The sequence below is a fragment of the Erithacus rubecula genome (genome assembly GCF_903797595.1).
Source record: "Erithacus rubecula genome assembly, chromosome: 3".
NCBI lineage: Eukaryota > Metazoa > Chordata > Aves > Passeriformes > Muscicapidae > Erithacus > Erithacus rubecula.
Window position 1 is genome coordinate 41401772 of NC_136689.1, and position 17999 is coordinate 41419770.

The window sequence follows — 17999 nt, forward strand, 5'->3', positions numbered from 1 at the left end:
TTGTGGCTTTTCATCAAGTATATTTCATAATTGTCCATTAAAATACATACCTACATCACAAAACACTTTAAAAAAAACAAGGATATTTGAATGTATGTACAATAATGCAAAAATATGCCTAAATATGTATCTAATGCAAAAAAATAAACCATTTAATAAAATCTCCCTTCAAATGTCCCCTTGATCTTCAACATGTTAAAAAAAAGGACAGAGCTCAGTAAACAAACAGGAGTTAAAACACAAACTAACAGATGAGAGCAGTGCAAAGCAGACACCTGAGAATGGAGAGGCATCTGATTGAGCTTCCCATTCCCCAGGATTACACCACAACCATGGTGCAACTTGTCCTATGTCAGCAAAATTTTGATTTTAAAAAGTCACCCTGGTGTTGAAGCTCTAAGAGGCTGCTTATGGCACTCATTTTCCATGTGAGCAAAAAAGTTAATGATAATCCAACTAAGCACCCTTTAAACCCCCTTTAAACAGGGGTGAGTTTCATGCTAGGCAAGTATTTCATGTTCTGTGTACTCCTGCCAAGCACAAAGAGGTCTCATCCAATGAACAATATGGACTAAAGTCTACTTTGACAACTGTGGTGGGAGAGAGACTTCTGCTGTTTCATGGCTACTTGTTTAGTCACCTCTTCTCTCTGCATTCTCTAGGAAACTGCAAAGAGGGCTCTAGCCTTAGAATTTCACTAAGACAAATATTTTGCATTTGTGGCATTGCAATCTCACTAGTAGTTTGGCTTGTAAATATTTCTGAAGACTAGATCAATGTCTGAATTAAATGAGACCCTTCAATTTCTAAAGAGGATGCTCATCTAATTCTTACTTGGATGAGTTTAGGTGATTGATGTGTATCCTTTATCTTGCTAGAGTCATTGCCCTCAGAGCTCAGCAGGCTGTATGTGACACACAGCTCTTATTTGCAGAAGCAATCTGAGGAGCTTTCAGTTTTGCTCCCTACAGGGAAGGTGGCAGGAATTGAAGCACTATTTAGAAAACCTGCTTATAAGGCACTGATGCAGCAAGGTTTGTGATGAACATGGTTTAATCATTCCTATTTTCCAACTGTTTAAAAGTCAGTCTATTAAATCAACAATAATTAGCAATAAAAAGGCATTAGAAAAGTCCCAAAGCAAAGAAATCAATTTAGTATTGAAACTTAATTTATGGCAGTCCCACTTCAGTGCACACACTAGCTCCTGCATGTTTTTTTAAACTCATGGTAGGCACATGCTCACCCTATATACAAAAGTCCCCTGACAAAGTCATGATGCATTGAACATCTACAAACAAGGAATTTTTAGATGACCTCATATAGTTACATGTTAAACTTACAGATGGTGGACAGGAACATACATTGGCTCACCCACTGTACATATCCATTCAAAGCTTTAACAGAATAAGAATATACACAATATATACACAATTCACACAGTAAAACAGTCCTCAACATCTGCTATTTTGTAGGACTATGCATTTCTTCTATTAAAATTCCACACATGGAACTATCTCTGTGCCAGCTCCTCTTCATAAGCAATAGGATCACTTCAAGGTAAATTAGTTCTTCATGTATATGTAACAGAAACAGCAAAAGCTCAGCCTCTAGTCATCACTGTCACTCCCAGACTCACTCAGCTGCAAGTCATTTCCTATAGAAAACAAAAACCACAAAACACAACAAGTGAGTAGGTGTTAATTCACATTTCATGGCAATCAAATCAAAGAACAGTTACATTTACACTGGAAGATTTAAATAAGAATAACACATTAAATGAATGCAAACATAATCTGTGATTTAATGAAACTGCCCAAGAACATTAAGAGCTGCATGGGGTTAACACACTGCTGGATCCAGGCCAAACCAAGCATCCGTGTCTCCAGAGCCACCAAAGGTGCTCCCTGATGGGACAACAGCCCTTTCCATGCTAGCAGCTGCAGAAAGCATTCCACAGCCTCCACCCACCCATGATCCCATATATGGCTTTGGGACAAGGCATTGGGGAATTCCTTGGCTTTCTTTACCTTTTAAAAACAATTTTTTTTTTTTTTGTTTAAGGCCATTTGGTTAGCCAAGGCAAGGCCTCCACATGTTAATCAACCAAAAGGACTGTTAAAGCCATCACAACTCAAGGTAGAACTAAGCTGATGTGCTGTGATGGTGAAAGTCCCCCCCTCCAAAGTGCAGAGATCAGATGAAAGGCCAGGATATGGATCAAACCTACTGGCTCTGATGCTGTTTTGCAGAGCACTTGTGATTTGGTGAGGTGGAGGGGATAAAATGGGGCAAGAATCATGCTTATGTTGTGATAATTCAACATAACTCTTCCAGCATTCTCCCATTGCCTCCTCCTCAAAACTGTTATGGGGCATCTAAGAAACAGCTATGCCCTGGATTTCTTCATCTCCTCTTCCCCTTTACTAGACAAGAACTTGGGTTAGGGACGATTCTCCCCACAGCAAAAGTATTTTAAACCCAAAGGCAAAAAGCATTGCATGAAGAGAGGAGCTACCCTAGTAGTTCCTAGATTCTCCTGCAGTCAGAGGCTTCCGATCATTAAACTCATGCAGTATTGTTGTTGTGGAGAGGCAGAGGCTGCTCACAACCAGAAACAGGGAAATGGACACAGTCCTAATGACTTTGTTGAACTTTGGATTTCATTCAGTCTTTCATTAATGGCAGAAAGACTGACAGGCCTCTTGAGTTTTCCAGCAGGGCTTTTTGGTGTGGTCTGTACAATACACTTATTTTCTCAAAGCTGGAAACCCTACACATATCTGTATTCAGACTCCACCAGCTCCTATGAATGGGTGCCAAGAGATGTGTGCAAACATCTCTCAGGAGGAATTAAGAACGACTTATGGTAATTGTAAATGCAGTATTTTAACTCCACCAAGTTAGAATACACCTGATGTAGTGTAAGGAAAAGCAACACAGATGTGTATCATGTCCCCAGAGAGAGTCTCATGGGACAGAACCTTGCATTAAAAAGGTTTCTGACACTTTATAAAGCGTGAAGTGAGCTTGTACTGATTCAATGCTTGCAACACCATAGCTGAAATATTTTAACATAATTTTAATTTAAATTTCCCTTCAAAATGTGGTATTTGTGAAAATACAGCTGAGACCAACACAATAAATATGCTGACAAAGCAATACTGAAGACTACAGAGACTGCACTTAGGAACCCAGGATAGCCTTGTGCAGTTCACAGTTCTTTACAGACCTTGAACTGACATATGTGTCAACCCCACTATTTTCCATTTAATCTATGTATTCACATGAAAACAATTCCCATCCTCCTGTGCATCAGATCCTCCCACACCAGTGGCTACTTGGAGGCCTGAATCAAGAGCCAACAGGGCCAATGGGGGCCACTGCACTGATGCCCACAGGCTCTCCACACCTTCAGACAAGTCTCAGCCCCCTGCTCATAAAACCTGCCCATGTATTTCAGCCAGTGCAACTCCCTGGAACTACTACTTGGCAAAAGGCATTTCATGAAGCTAGTCTAACATGCTAAGTAAATGAGTGCTCATAATCAGCTTTCACCAGTGGTAAGACACAAGCATTTACTTACGGAGCGTGTTCATGAGCTGATTGCTTCCTTGTGGCCTGCTGGTGCCATTAGCAACAGCATTCCTGTTGTTGTACTGCTGGTGTGGTGGCTGGGAAGGGGAAACATGTGCTGGCTCTTCCCCCTCGCTGCTGGAGCTTTCATCTTCACTCCCAGATGAGCTTTCTGAATCTGATGAGCTGCTTCCACTGCTGCTGCTCATCTGCTCAATAATTTCAACCTCTGCTCTCAGCTCTGAAATAAAAAGGAATTCATCCAGTTGATACCATAAACAGGGCCCCATGGAATTTTGGAAAAGAATGTGCAAATGCAATAGTTTTATCTAGTATAGTTTATCACAACAAAATATCTCACATGAAAGAGCAAGACAGGAAGGGAAAACAAAATATTCTGAAAGTTTTTTACTTATTGCTGTAGCTAAATTTAAAGAAACAACAGCATAGGTTAGTATCATAAAACCTTCACTTCCACAATTATTCTTCATATACTTCACACTCCTAAAAGCACTTTCAGGTTCATTATTTTTGACAGGCTATATGGTCTGCATACAAACTAAGCACATTAGCTGATTGAAGAGATCTAAATCTGAATTGTTAGATGCTGGTGACATTTAGGCTTTTGGAAAACATGGTGTGGCAGGGAGGGTATACGGGCATGGGCAAATGATCACAACACAAACTGCCTTGACTTCAGATAATGTATGAAACTGATCAAAGTTACACAGCCCATTGTAAACAAACTTCAGAAGCAGATGGATGACATCAAATAATTTTGCAGTAGGCCAAATGAGAATAGCTGAGGATTTTCACATACTGGGGAGTGGCAAAAATACCATAACCTGCTTACATAGAGCTTGCAAGTAGCCAGGAAATAACAAAACGACTCTGGAACTAGGAAGTTATACAACTCAAGATACTGCCCACTTAGGGTTTCCAGTGCAAAGAAACACTGGAACACCATGACAGCACCACAACAGCCTCAATAGCATCAGCCAGTGTTGGCTGAATGACTGGCTACTAAAGAACTATTAAGGTATATCACCCTAAATTATACAATATTGTTAAATTTGTCATAATTTAAGTGGCCTAAACACTAGTAGAGGACAACTCTTTTGTATCCACCCACAAGGCTGAGTATCTACTGACTCAGTTCATCTTGGCAGGTTTCCATGGGAGAACAACATCCACACATATATTAAGAATGGGATGTGAATCCCTCAAAATTTAGGCTTTTGTTGTACTAGCAGTTCTGTACCCACATGGTTAGAATTCAGTGCTTGACCTGGAAATTCACAGACTAAAGGGACAGAAGAATGAAAGAAGGGAGAGATGAGGTATTATCACTCCTACCTAACAAATGGAGAAATGATGCTGGGACTAATTCATGTTAGGTTAGATGTGTGCCAAGAGTCCTTTTTGTAATAAGATTCGTTTTCCTTAGGTTGCCTAAAATAAAGTGTAACAGCTAAGTTTTCAGCCTCTACAATATTTGCTGGAGAGAATTCCTCTAGCTCAGCATGTATTAGTTTGAGAAACTGTGGATTTTTTTGCCAGACTTAAAATCACTAGTTTTCACTTTCAAGGTTTAGAGCTCAATTTCAAGTGCTATAGTTATACTGCAGCTGGGTATTTGAGGATAGTGGTGCTGTTTCTCCAATTTATTTCCTAAATCCAAATCTCTGCCTATACCATCTGTGCTCTCTGTAGCTTACCAGTATGCCAGGTAAAACCTACTCTTTCAGCTTGAAGACATAGCATAAGAGACCATTGGAAGAGAAAGAAAATATATTTAACAGAATCATATATTGATTCAACAGGCCAAGAGAAGTTCCTACTTTGTACTGTAATATCTTTCTCCCTTATTGCCTCTCAACACAGTCTTGCAGGCTTTAAAAATACATTTCAGGTCTGGAGTCTGATATAAATGAGCACCAATGAGTCACTGTTCTCAGCCTACCCATATCACAGCTTTCAAATTATAAATGTTCTCTGTCTTTAAGCCTAAGAAATTAATAGGGGAAAGCTAAAGGAAAGGTAACCAGGAATAAAGGTACTTTCTCTTTAAAATGCTCAGGTTTAAACTGTTTCTCACCCCATTTTCATGTAAAATGTCTACATTTTTCTAGCAATCAAGTTGTTAGTTGCAAATTATAGTAATGATAATACATTGTTAGAATATCCTGGATTGCAGCAAGCACTATCATCTGCCACAGTCCACACTGCAAAAAGATACAACAGACAAGTCTAATACAGGACAAGTGCCTGAGAATTACACATGTATACCTACAGAGCTGGAGTCTGTGGCTGAAATGGAGGAATGTTGGCAGAGGGACTGAGAACATAGAGCCCACATGTAAAACAGAGTGAAGAAGGTGATGTGATCTTAGGCATTGGTGGTGAGAGGGAAAAGTTAAAACAAAAACACAATGCAGAGAACTAGGAAAAAAACCCAAACAACCTAAGCAAGAAGTGTGGACTCAATACAGTAGAAGAGGAGATAACTGAAGGAAGTGATGCTGTATGACCAATGGGAAAGGAAGATTAGCCTGGCCAGTTTTAAACAGAATTGGAGATTAGTGTGAGAATGAAGAATGGGAGGTTTCTGCTGGGGAAGCAGAAAACTATGAGCCCATAAAAGAGGTTTGGTTATGAGAAAGAAATAAGAAAATGCCCTGGAAGTAGTGCTAAAGCCCACTATGCTGAACAGAGGCAAGAAAAAGCAAAACAGAACCAGTATCACAAGCTTCAAGTTAAGGCTGTTATCAATGACAGTGATCACAGGTAGAAACTTGGTTAAACATCTTCTAGTCAACTTTTGCCTCACAGGCTGACAGCCTCCCCTCATATCTCTGTTGTCTCTTGTTCCTTTACCCCAGAACTCTAAACATCTTATCTAAGAAGATGGGAGAAAAGCAACTATTTTCATTAATGTTCTGGTGGCTGCTGCACCACTAGAAGTCTGCTAAGAGAATTTCAGCAGGAGCACTAAGGAATTCTGTTCAAAACACTCTTGTCTCACATTGTCAGTGACTAAGCCAATGATGACACCAAAGCCTTATAGGAAAACACTTTGCAATGGTTCGATTTTGCATTTTCCCATTTAACTGCTTAGTACAGTTACAGGTACTGAAGATGTGGGTTAAACATTTCCTTATGGTGCTTCCAATTAAAACAGTTGTGTGTGTATGTGAACATATATTCTAAGTTGAACAAGGAAAGAATTTGACCTCTCCTAGATCCTTCTGTGCCATAAGATCAAACACCTCATGTCGACGTGCCTTTGCAGTTTAAAAGATGACAAGAGCCAGGATGTGCAGCAGTTACTTTTTAAAAAGCTTTCCATACAGTACAGTTTTGAACACTTGCCTTAACTGAGTCTACATCATCTGAAAAGGCTGACACTGCTTTGGGAACTTTAACTTCTCTACATTTTGTGTTACAGAAGTAAAATTTCTTTCAAGAAGGCAAAATAACTGTTTGACACGGGCAGGCAATGCAGGTATTAGAGTTAAAAAAAAAAACCAATTCAAGGTCAGAAATCCTTATCCAAACAGAACAGCCTTTCTCAACAGGGCTGTCTTCTGTATATAATCAATATCAAATACTATAACAGTGTTTAACTGTTCCTACTTCTTCTCTCAATTCCAATAGGTTACGCAGATTTTTTAACTAAAGCCTTAACCTTACACTGCAAGAATACCAAGGACTTCCAGAAAAAAAGTCATTCAGCTTTAGGGAGGGTTAAATTTCAATGCCTATAGCAGAACACTTAGTGTTAGTAACAGAACCTGAGGTGGAGAAATCAACTTGATACTGGCACCCTGAGCATGTGGGGATGGCAGCTAGAAGAGGCAGCATTTTATACTGATGTGCAGAAAATTTGATTAGGGTGTTCCTGGAAGACAAACACAGTGCTATGGCATAATTCTCACACACCACAGCTATATTCCAGGTAAATAAAATCTCCTCAGATTTTTAAGCATGAGTCTTCAAACCTGAAATATGTTTCTGTGGGATTTTTTCTCCAATGCTGTAATTATGTCAATATTATTGACATATATCAATATGTTACATGCTGTAATTTTTCAATATTATTGACATATACCAATATGTTGCATGCTGTAATTATGTCAATGCTGTTGAAAACATTTCTGCTGTGGTCAAATATGTCTGATAAACGTCAATTACTTTGTGCAAATAAATGACTTGTATTGTGGTATATGTGCAAATGTCCAAAGCTTAATGAGACATTATCAGATGTAGCTGAGTGTTCAAAAGAACAAGCTCCTACCCTCTCCTTTGCTCCCTTCAGGCACGAGGACAATATAGAAGCTTGAAGAAGAAAGGACTCCACTTGTGCAAAACCCTTGGCACAGCCTCCCAAAAACCTCTGCTCATGAAGGGAGGGACTGGTTCAATTCCTAGATGCTCTGACCCTGTCCTCAGACACTGTTGTTTGGACAGCTGTAATGGGACAGAACTGACCTACCTGAAAGTTCATTTGCAGCTCATCTGTAAGGGAGCAGTGGAAATGCACAGCTGAGGGTACCAGGGAAAGCAGAAACCGGCACTGAGGTTACCTTAAAACTCCTGTGAAACTTCATGAGGGCTGTGTGTCTTACCACATCCTTAAGTAGGGCATACTGGAATCAAGAGAGTGCCAGAGATCCTTTCAAGCACCTCCTCTGGGAATTTTAAGCTCTGTGCTGTGTTCATTAGACAAAACCCACAGAATTTCAGCTTTCTGTTTATCTTTCTTTCATACAGAGGAAGAACTTCAACCAAAAACGAAAGCTACTACTTGAATGGAAAGAACACAGCCTCTTCAGAAATTACAAGTCTGTGATCATAAAAACACCCATTAAGGGAAGATAACAGGATTGCAGACTACCTTACAGCTCTTACAGGTCATTGTATACATTTCATTGTGGAATGATGCCATTTTAATTCTACGTTTTGAAAGAAGGTTTTTATGATATAAATGGTTTAGCAATGCTGACACTCTAGATCATCAATGCTGGAAAAAGTTACAGACTGTAAGCAAAAAGCACCCCTGCCCAGACTTTTGGCTCATCTGGGGCCTTGTACAACTCTCCCTTTAAAGCACCACATTAAAGTCCTATTTTTAGTACAAGTCAAGTGCTCTAATCCTTGATTTTGGAAACAAAACCCCACAGGTTATTTATTTGGAAGTACTTTCATATAAAAGATTATCAGGTGGCAAAAAAAAAAATATTAGGACAGCTCTTAACAATGTGACATACTTTAGACCATTAGAAAATTATTATTTAGAATAGGTGTCACCCCAGACAAATATAACTATTTTACTGTAATACAACCTTTAAAAATTGCTGTATGTACACAAAATGTGCTCCAACAGTTAGGTAACTTATTGCACTCTACAGAAAAAAGACATTTAAAATCCACAACTGATTCAATAAAAAAATTGATATATAACCTATTATCTTTTTCCTTACCTATTACACAGAAAATAAAAATAACAGCTAAACAGCAGCTAAAGGAACTGTAGCTAACAGAATCTCTCAGACATTGATTCTAGCTGCTGACCAGCATCCAAGTACTGAAAACACTACTGCTGCAGAAAAGTAAGACCAGTCAGCACCTATGCAAATACACAGCTTAGCAGCAAAAGTGTCACCTAGTGATTACCATGAACTGAAAAAATACCCTGCTGAGTAATTAATTTCATCAGGGCAATTAACATAGGCTAAGCCTGCAGACAAAAATAGTTATATGGGACAGAGAAAAAAAGAGAAAGAAACCCAGAAAAAAAAAGCCCAGACAGAAAGAACAAGCTTGAAATAAAATAATTGTGTCTGGTGCTGGTGCCAGAGAAGAACCAAAGAAAAATTTAAAGTCTTCCTTATCCTGACTGTATTATCCAGAGCAAAAACAGGTTACTACACCAGCAGGAAAAGAAGGGCATGGGCAAAGAAAGTGCATCCTACCCACAGCAGAACACTAAGATAAAGCTGCTTGAGCAGAAGAGTGAGTTGAGCCAATCATTCCTTTAATTCCTTTTTTAATAGAAGTTTAGCAGCCATAAGGCAGGTGTGTCAAAGCTGCAAATGAGTGGCTGTGGAAAAGGGTAAGCTGCAGGTTTGTTCACTCTCTCATTCCTCTCCTGCTAGCACTGCTTGGCATGGTGCAAGCTTGTCTTGTGCTGGGAAGACAGCTGCCTAGCCCTTCCATCTCAGCAACCTAACTCAGTGCAGGGTAACTTTCTCCAAGTGACCTGACTGCATAATGAGACCATAGACCATTAGGCTTTGTTAATATTGTTGTGGTGGCCTAAGACACACATGCAATTGATCCAGCACTGAGCTACAGGTTTCTGAACTCACATTAATTTTTTTTAACTCTTTTCACAGCAGAGAAATAGTTTGGAAGAGAGAAAATTATCCAGAAAGAGGAAGTTCTCTTGTGCCAGAGAAGACAACAATGTAAATATGTATTCCAGTAGAAGAGAATAAATAATCACTTCACTGAGATGAATAAAGAAACAAGATATAAAGAAGACAACACAGCTGTCAAGTACCATCTTTTAATCCCTGAATGTTTTTAGAAATTGCACAGCCATAGTTTTCATTATAAAGAAGAAAAAGAAAATCAAACAAAACTTAGCAAACTACAAACCCTTCTTTACCTCTCTTGATATCATCCAGCTGAGGCTCTGGTGAAGGATTATCCTTCAAAGGAGAAGTTTTAGGTCCAACTGCTGGCTTGGTTGGGGCTCTGAATTGTGAAGGAGGCTGAGATGCTCGTGCAGACTGTTGCTCTATTCGGGCCTGGATCTTACTGCTGCCCTCTGCTCTGAAGAAACAACCAGACACATTCAGTGGTGCTGTGCAACTATGTCCAGCCTTTTCAATGTCCTTGTGCTAATGCATTATTTGTGACTTCCTTTTGTACAGATCTCTGCTTTGTTTTACAAAGATGGAAAGCAACTTACAGCTTTCTGTATGCAACACTTACTTTCAATAACAAAGAAACATATACAACTACACTGCAACACCCTTACAAAATGCATTTTCAAATCCAGATGTGGTTCAGTGATGCCAAATTCTCTACTTGAACAACGATGAAGGCTTAAATTTAGCAATTAGTATTTGTATTTTTTAAAAAAGAATAATCAATCATAGTAATTTAAAGTAACTACAAATCCATTCTCAACAAAATCCTGCTTAAAACAATCTCAGCAACAGAAACAATTTTCTAACTTGCAACTAAATCATCTCAAACTGCACTCTTTTAGAGGTCAACTTGACTAGAGTAATCATTCTTACTGCTAAATACAGGATACAAGCATTTAATTCCTTCTTTCTATTAATTTGCTGTTATCCCTTCAAAACAGTTTAAGCAGTTTCCTTAGTGGAAAATAGTCTCCAGAACAACACTATTCCAACCTGTTCAATTCAAACCAAGTATTTCTGCTTTTTACTGAACTACTGATGTGAATGAGATTGCAGAACAGTCAATATCCTTGTCAGTAAAAGAAACCCAAAAACCCAAGCACAAACCCAAAACAGGTTCCTTTACAGTACACCATAATAAGGTTAAAGGGTGTGGTGTATTTATTGCATAACACCAAAGCCTTTGTGGTTATGGCTTTATGCAGTGCACCACAGAAGCAGCTTGTGGATATTAGAGCTTGGTTTCTGTTCAAGGAGGGTCCCAGCTCAGCAGTGTCACACTTTGTGTCTGGAAACTAATTAAACTAGACCATGTTGAACTTCCTGGGAATCCACCTAAACCACCTGTGGTACCACAGCTGGTACATGGAGCATTTACTGGGCTATCTCTGTGCCTCAGTGAACTCTAGATTCAGAGACATGCAGCTGTTGGATACCACATTAATGCAGCTTACAGTCTATCTGCAGCAGAAGTGAGGAGTTGGAAAGATACTCACTCTATCAAGTGGAAGGTAAAAGCCAAAGATTTCCAGTATTAATTATGCTCTTGGAACTACAGATGGTTTTATGTGGAGTAAGTTCACTCACTCCCCTGTGAACGTTATCAAGGTGTTAACACTAAAAGCTCTGCTCCCACAGAGTGTCAACAGGAAGTTAAAGATCAGAGTAGCCATGGAAAATAAAAAGCACTTCTGATCTAGAAATTCAATTACTTTGCAAAGCACTATTCTTCAAAACAGGGATTCCCCAAAGTTTTTACTACTCTCCCTCTGCCTGAGTATTTTTCCCCACACCAGACTCAGAACTCAGTGCAACCAAACATCTCACTGAACTCAGGTCCTCCTGCACTTACTTGCTCCCTTCTGACTTAAACTTCACTCACACAAAGTCCAGCAGAACTGAAATTGGGAATTCAAATCTCATCTCTGATGTGCCTATACCTACTGGACAAGATGAAAGCTGCATGGATGAGTTTTCACATCACTGACTCAGAGGAGTGTTACAGTCCATCTACCTTGAACTCAAGGTGCTCTTGGCAAACATCCAGCCAACCACTGGTGAGCTGCAACCCACATTTCTAGTAGTTTTAGCAGTTAAGGGTTCTATACTGCAATAAAGCGTTCTTTAATGTAAAACTTCTAAACTTATTTAAGAGTTTCTTCTTCACAAGACATTCGAATGACTGCTTTCTCTTTAGATCTCAACCTGTGGTACAGTGCTGCTGAAAGATCCAGACACTTCAGGTACTTGCAGAGCAGTAGGACTGCTAAAAACATTTCAGCTGCATACTTTGTAGCATTTGTGCAGCAAAGTATGAGCATTGGGTCAGAAAGGATTTCTGGCTTCATCAGCTCTTCGAGGTAAAACACCATAACCATTATTTCTACACCTCTGCCTGCCTTCACCAGCTGGAGGCTTTGTACTTGTGTTCCACTAAATATATTGCTTATCCAATATGGGAGTTTTTCTTGTTCCCTAAGATCATGTTATTGAAACATCATGAGTCCCATAGGAAGCTGTAGGGAGCAAACCTAGAAAGTCTAATAATCTTTTGGCAGTCTAATATTTTCATGGGGTTTTTTTGGCTAACTAGAGATTCCCACCCTTCAGCCACCTTCTAAAGCCTCAAATCATCACAGGTGTTTCACTACAAACTATAATTATGCCATTTCAGAGTGGAGACTTTGTAAATTCTTTATTCTTGGATTGACACTCCTACTTGCCTTCTTAGGCATGATAACTGGCCATGTAAAGCTAAAGCTTAGTCATTAAATGTCACTACAAAATAAGAGAATTCTGTTTCAAAACCCAGTCTTAATAAGAAACTTCAGCAATAATTAATCTCATCAAGAACCCTGTCCCCAGCTTTACCTTGTTTTCTTGACTTGAATGCTGCTACTAAGTTTTTCCAGCACATACTCCCCAGTGTCATGATTGATAATAAGCACACAGTCCTTCTGATATGGCCTTTTATTTCCTTTAAAGACAGTCATTGGTGGAGTTGAACCCTGGTACAAAGAGAAAGCACATTTGTTTGGTTATATTACCCTGTCCAAAAATTTATGAATACTGACAGAAAAGAATATATGTACTGTTCTGAAAAAGAGGCTAAACACTTAATGTTTAGTTCCCAGAGAAAATACTCACTCATGAAGAGAAAAATACAGAGAAAATGTGCAGTAGATCAGACATTTCCACATAGCAATATTATGCCTTTCATAATTTTAAGTGTCTCTGCAGTGACATAACATCTTCTCCATGGCTGTCTTTATTTACAGTTCTCATTCCCAAAATGGCAGCGTAACTAAATTTGCATAGCTGTCCCTGACAAGTATCAGAAATCTTCTTGATGTTTCTGCCCTGGAAATCATGGGTTTGGATAAGAAATAAAGTTCTAATTATTTGTGTAGCAGAACTATTGCCCAAGGAAATATGTGGTCAATTGAAAAATAATTTAAACTGCATCATATATTTTACATAAATACATGTGGAGGTATTTTCACAGTGGATTACAAGCAACTGTCACTTATAAACTATGTAAGAACAGCTGCCTTCTTCATAGTCAGATTAGCATGCATATACCCATGCAATTATACTGAAATGTCTTCTCCAAGGCAAAGGGGGTATTTTGCCATCCAGAAAGTCCCCAAGTCCACACAATGCTGCATAGAGCCTTAAAAGCCTTAAGGCTTAGAATAAGAAGCAATAAAGGCAACAAACTCATGTGGTGGTGCACAGTGGCTAACTGGTAATGCTGAGATTATGCTCAGCTGTAGTGCATCCATGCACAGGATGATCCATACACCTGGTTTTGAGGTTACAACCAGCTGAATCCATGGTCTATTGGCATGTGACAGCATGGATATACACCTTGTTACTCAAGGGGTTATGTTCTCAGCTATGAAACATTCTCAGGCTTCTCTGTAATGTTTAGATACTGTATAAAATATATATTTTTAAAATAAATGTTTATTCATATGCACCTTTGCACATACTGTAGCAAAGCAACTGAAATCAGGGAGCAAATGAAAAAAATCCTGCACTCTCCTATATTTTATTCTAAGTAGCAAAAATGACCAATTACATTTTAACTACTCCGAAAGCAATTCCTATACTCCATGTTGCTAATAGATAGAATATATTTGAATTTAAAATGGGTTCTGAACAGCGAGTGTGAAAAATCTGAGCTCCTAACAAAGACACAGTAAGAGAGATTCAGAAATATGATTCAGAAAGGATGTCTCAAGAAAGTCTGGTCTTCAAAGGCATGTTAATTTTTATCATTCCTACATTTAAGAGAGGAAAGCAACATTTAAGAGAGTAAAAAGAAAGTTGAAAGTCAAATTCTGCTTGCTGTTGACAACTAAGCCAGGAAATGTACAATGCACAAATGCACTGAAAATTGATCAAAGTTTGTTGGCTACCATTCTGCTACCCAGAAGCCTTCTAACACAGCAAATACTGTGATTTTGGCTAAACAATAAGTAGAAATGTAAGTGCTTAAGCAAATTAAGTCCCACCCTTCTATTTAAAACTAAACATTTAGGGTTTATGTTAGTGCCTAAATAACAGTGGCTTACAGATTTTACTGATTACAGGACAGAATTGGTTTTTCCTATGAGGGTTTTTTGCCTGACAAGAGTTCAAGAAGAGCTTGGACAATGCTCTTGGACACATGGTGTAATTCCTGGGATTGTTCTATGCAGGGTTAGGAGCTGGACTTGGTTGATCCTTGTGGGCACTCTTCCAACTCATGATATTCTGTGATCTTCTGTAGTACTCTAACAAACAGAAATTTTCCCTTCCCAATCCAGACTGTTTTTCAAGTACTAAAGTCACTAAATCCACATGTAGAAATAGTACTTCAATTTATCCAAGCTGCAAGAGGCACCAAAATATTTCCACCAAATTATCAGAGATATTATCAGGCATAAGGCAATTTCAGAAAGAAATCCTCAACTCGGGATTTAAATCCTGTCCATTTGCTGGACAACTGGGAAGCAAAGCAGTATCCAAGAAATTCAGTGAAACTTGTCAGGATGGAATGATGTCAAAACCTCTAATTCTTTTCCAGTGTGCCAAGTGTTTTCCAGCTCTCTGTCCAGAACACAGGCAGCACTGCTTTGGAACAACAAAAGGCTGAGGCTTGGCTGCCTCAGCCTTTGAAGCATACCATAAGCTCAAGGTTGTTCATACTGAGGGGAAGAGAATCAAATTAAGCTCCTCAGCACAGAGATTTGGAAAGGAACACTACAAGTGATGCTGCTCAACACAAAAAATGAATGAGCAACTAATGTTTCCAACTAATCCAAGATGAATGCTGCTGTTAGTTGTGTTGTTACCTCCTCCCCAATAGCACTACCATGCTCATCATTTCAAACAAAAATCAGTATGTGACCTCCTGCAGCACTGAAGGTGACCAAAGCCATATAAAGAACAGGAGCAGGGTGAAGCAGGCTACAGCTTCATTCAGTGAGAATTCTCACAGTACCATCACCTACCAATTAAAACCAGAGGTGTGCTGGGATGAACAATACCAAAAGGATCTGACACAACTTCCAAACTGACTGGTGCCCCCCTGCAGCTACCAGACCCATTGATGTCTGTGAATTCGAGTTTATTGGCTTGACACATAGCATTAACTCCAGCTAATAAACAAATCCAGTTTCAGCACGTGAGCACTTTCTTTTGTTCTGGTAAGGAAATCACTGAATCTTCAATTACAAACAGCTGCTCCTATAAACAGATTGATCACTGGTTTCATTGCTGTTTGACCATCATCCTTACATAGTAGAACTTTATGACATCATTAGGGAAGGAAGTAGATGGGAAACTCTTCATGGCCACTCACCAGGACTGTCCCCTTGCTTCCACTGATAAAGCTAGAGACAGTGAACCCTCTATGCCCTATCTGAACATGTTTGAGTAAGGGCAGGAATGTGCTTACAGGTCTGCCTGTGGGTTCTGAACATCCCTCCTTGACTGAAGACCGAGTTACACTGCCTTTCTTCAATAAGCCATAGCACTAAAAATGGATGGGAGCCAGGTGTACAGCTTCAACTAATAGCAAAAGTCTCCTTGTCTTTCAAGGAAGAGTAGGAAGGAAGGAATCAAAAGTTAATAATTTGGCAATCTTACAAATGCAGCCCTTTACAAAGATGCAGCTGTACAGTCCTTTCCTAAAGTAACAAACTACAAGTCTGGCTCTTTAATATTGAACCCACAGTGTTAATAAAGAAAGTGAAAATAGCAATTCTATTAGACTGTAACAACACTGCAAATTTGCTGGAGTGTAAACAGGGGCACATATATGACAGACTTACTGGAATATGCGGCAAAGTGATGGTAACATCATCTCCTTTACCCACTTGGAGGTCACCCTCACAAGACGTATCAATCGATGCTGGCTTAAAATCATCTAAAGAAGAAAACAATTGTGATTATATTTGTTTGAGTCTCCAGAAGTATCAATGTGCCCTGCACAGCTACCCTACATCTGCTGTGATTACCGGGAATGGTAAAAGCACAGCAGGGGTGAAGTGACACACCACCAGTACATTGTGTCTATACGTAGCAACCCAGCCATGTGGCCATATTCTGAACTTGCTTTTTAAAATGGAAACAAAGTTCTAGATCTTGTGTTTGAACACCAAAAGCAGACTTCTCCAAACCCCAGGCTTTGAGTGACACTTGGTTTTACAGGCAAGTGTAAAACTGTACCAATCAAACTCAAAAAAAAGTAACAACTTCCAAAACCCTGGGCTCTACTTAGCTCTCCCCAATTCCAAACCAGAGGACTCTCTGTGACAAACACTAATTTAATGACACCCACTCATTTAGTCTTACTGATATTTCAGGATCTTTAACAGCCATCTCGCCTCCACAATAGTGCTAAAAGCTCCACATGGGTGGAGCAGATCTCAGCTCTGGCTTATGAGGAAAGAAAGAGGTGCTGATCTTACTTCAGCAGCCTCCATGCTGGTGCAAAGCCACCGTGGACTGAAAGCATCGGTAAGGGGAGGCACTGCTCTGGCTTTAAACTAACACTTGTTCTAGGTATTTTTGCACTGTTGTACAGAATGCTTTGTCTCCCAACCAAGGCACTTCTGTTTAATGTAGTCATTTGAGAACATTTTTTCTGTTGGGCTGGTGAGCCATAAAAATTCAGAAATAAACCCATCAGAATCTCTAATATCTTGAGAGAGAATTTAGACAAAAGTGAAATAAAATCATACAGATATAGGCTAGTTTGCTTTCTGTTTGTTTTTAAAAGCCTGCATTCAATTCTAGCATCCCTGCATCTAAAAAGGTGCAATTATATTCACAACTAAAGCTTTTAATTACTGCATTAGTTATGAAACTAATACCTCAGAACAAATTTAAAATACAATTCCACTATGAAAAACACATTTGCAGGAAAAAACCCCAAACCCTGGCTTGTAATAAATTCTCATTAGGAAGATGTTAATGTTTTATTGAGTTTTACTGTGACAGTACAACAAGCAGAATCAGACACACTTGACTTAATCCTCATGCCTTAACTGCCAGATCAAATCATAGTCCTCAATTTCATCTGAGCAATCTGTTTCTAGCTATTGTTTCCCACCTACTTTATGTGCAAGCTTGCTAAATAAAACAAACCAGCTGTACAAGAGCTAGTGTCTTTGCCAAAATGGGATCAAGAATTTCAACAGCACGGTCACTAACTTGAAATGACTATCACTATCAGACTTCTTTCTCAGGTATAGCAATATAGAGTTACTCAAAACAAACACTCAACTAATTGTTTTCATTTTGTTAGCATATGCCTGGCTAATCCTCATGTAGATCAAGAGCACATACTTTGCTCCAAATATACCCACAACTCTTTTCCCAAAAATCAAATGTTTTTAAGATGTGTTTTCCAAACATAATCCAGTCTCTCAGTATTTCAAAAGCATTATGCAAAGGAATGAAGTATTTTAAGAAGGTTGAAACAAATGT

General features: G+C 39.1%; 1 protein-coding gene across 1 annotated transcript in view; it reads right to left on the reverse strand.

Moving 5' to 3' along the window:
• The window catches only part of EAF1 (ELL associated factor 1), a 19426-nt gene continuing 1427 nt past the window's right edge, over window positions 1-17999 (reverse strand). The window contains exons 2-6 of the mRNA XM_079302047.1: window positions 16340-16434; window positions 12888-13024; window positions 10250-10416; window positions 3587-3817; window positions 1-1657 (exon numbers count right to left, since the gene is read on the reverse strand). Coding sequence (XP_079158173.1) covers window positions 1611-1657; window positions 3587-3817; window positions 10250-10416; window positions 12888-13024; window positions 16340-16434 — 677 coding nt within the window. The 3' untranslated portion in view covers window positions 1-1610. The remainder of the gene's footprint in view (window positions 1658-3586; window positions 3818-10249; window positions 10417-12887; window positions 13025-16339; window positions 16435-17999) is intronic.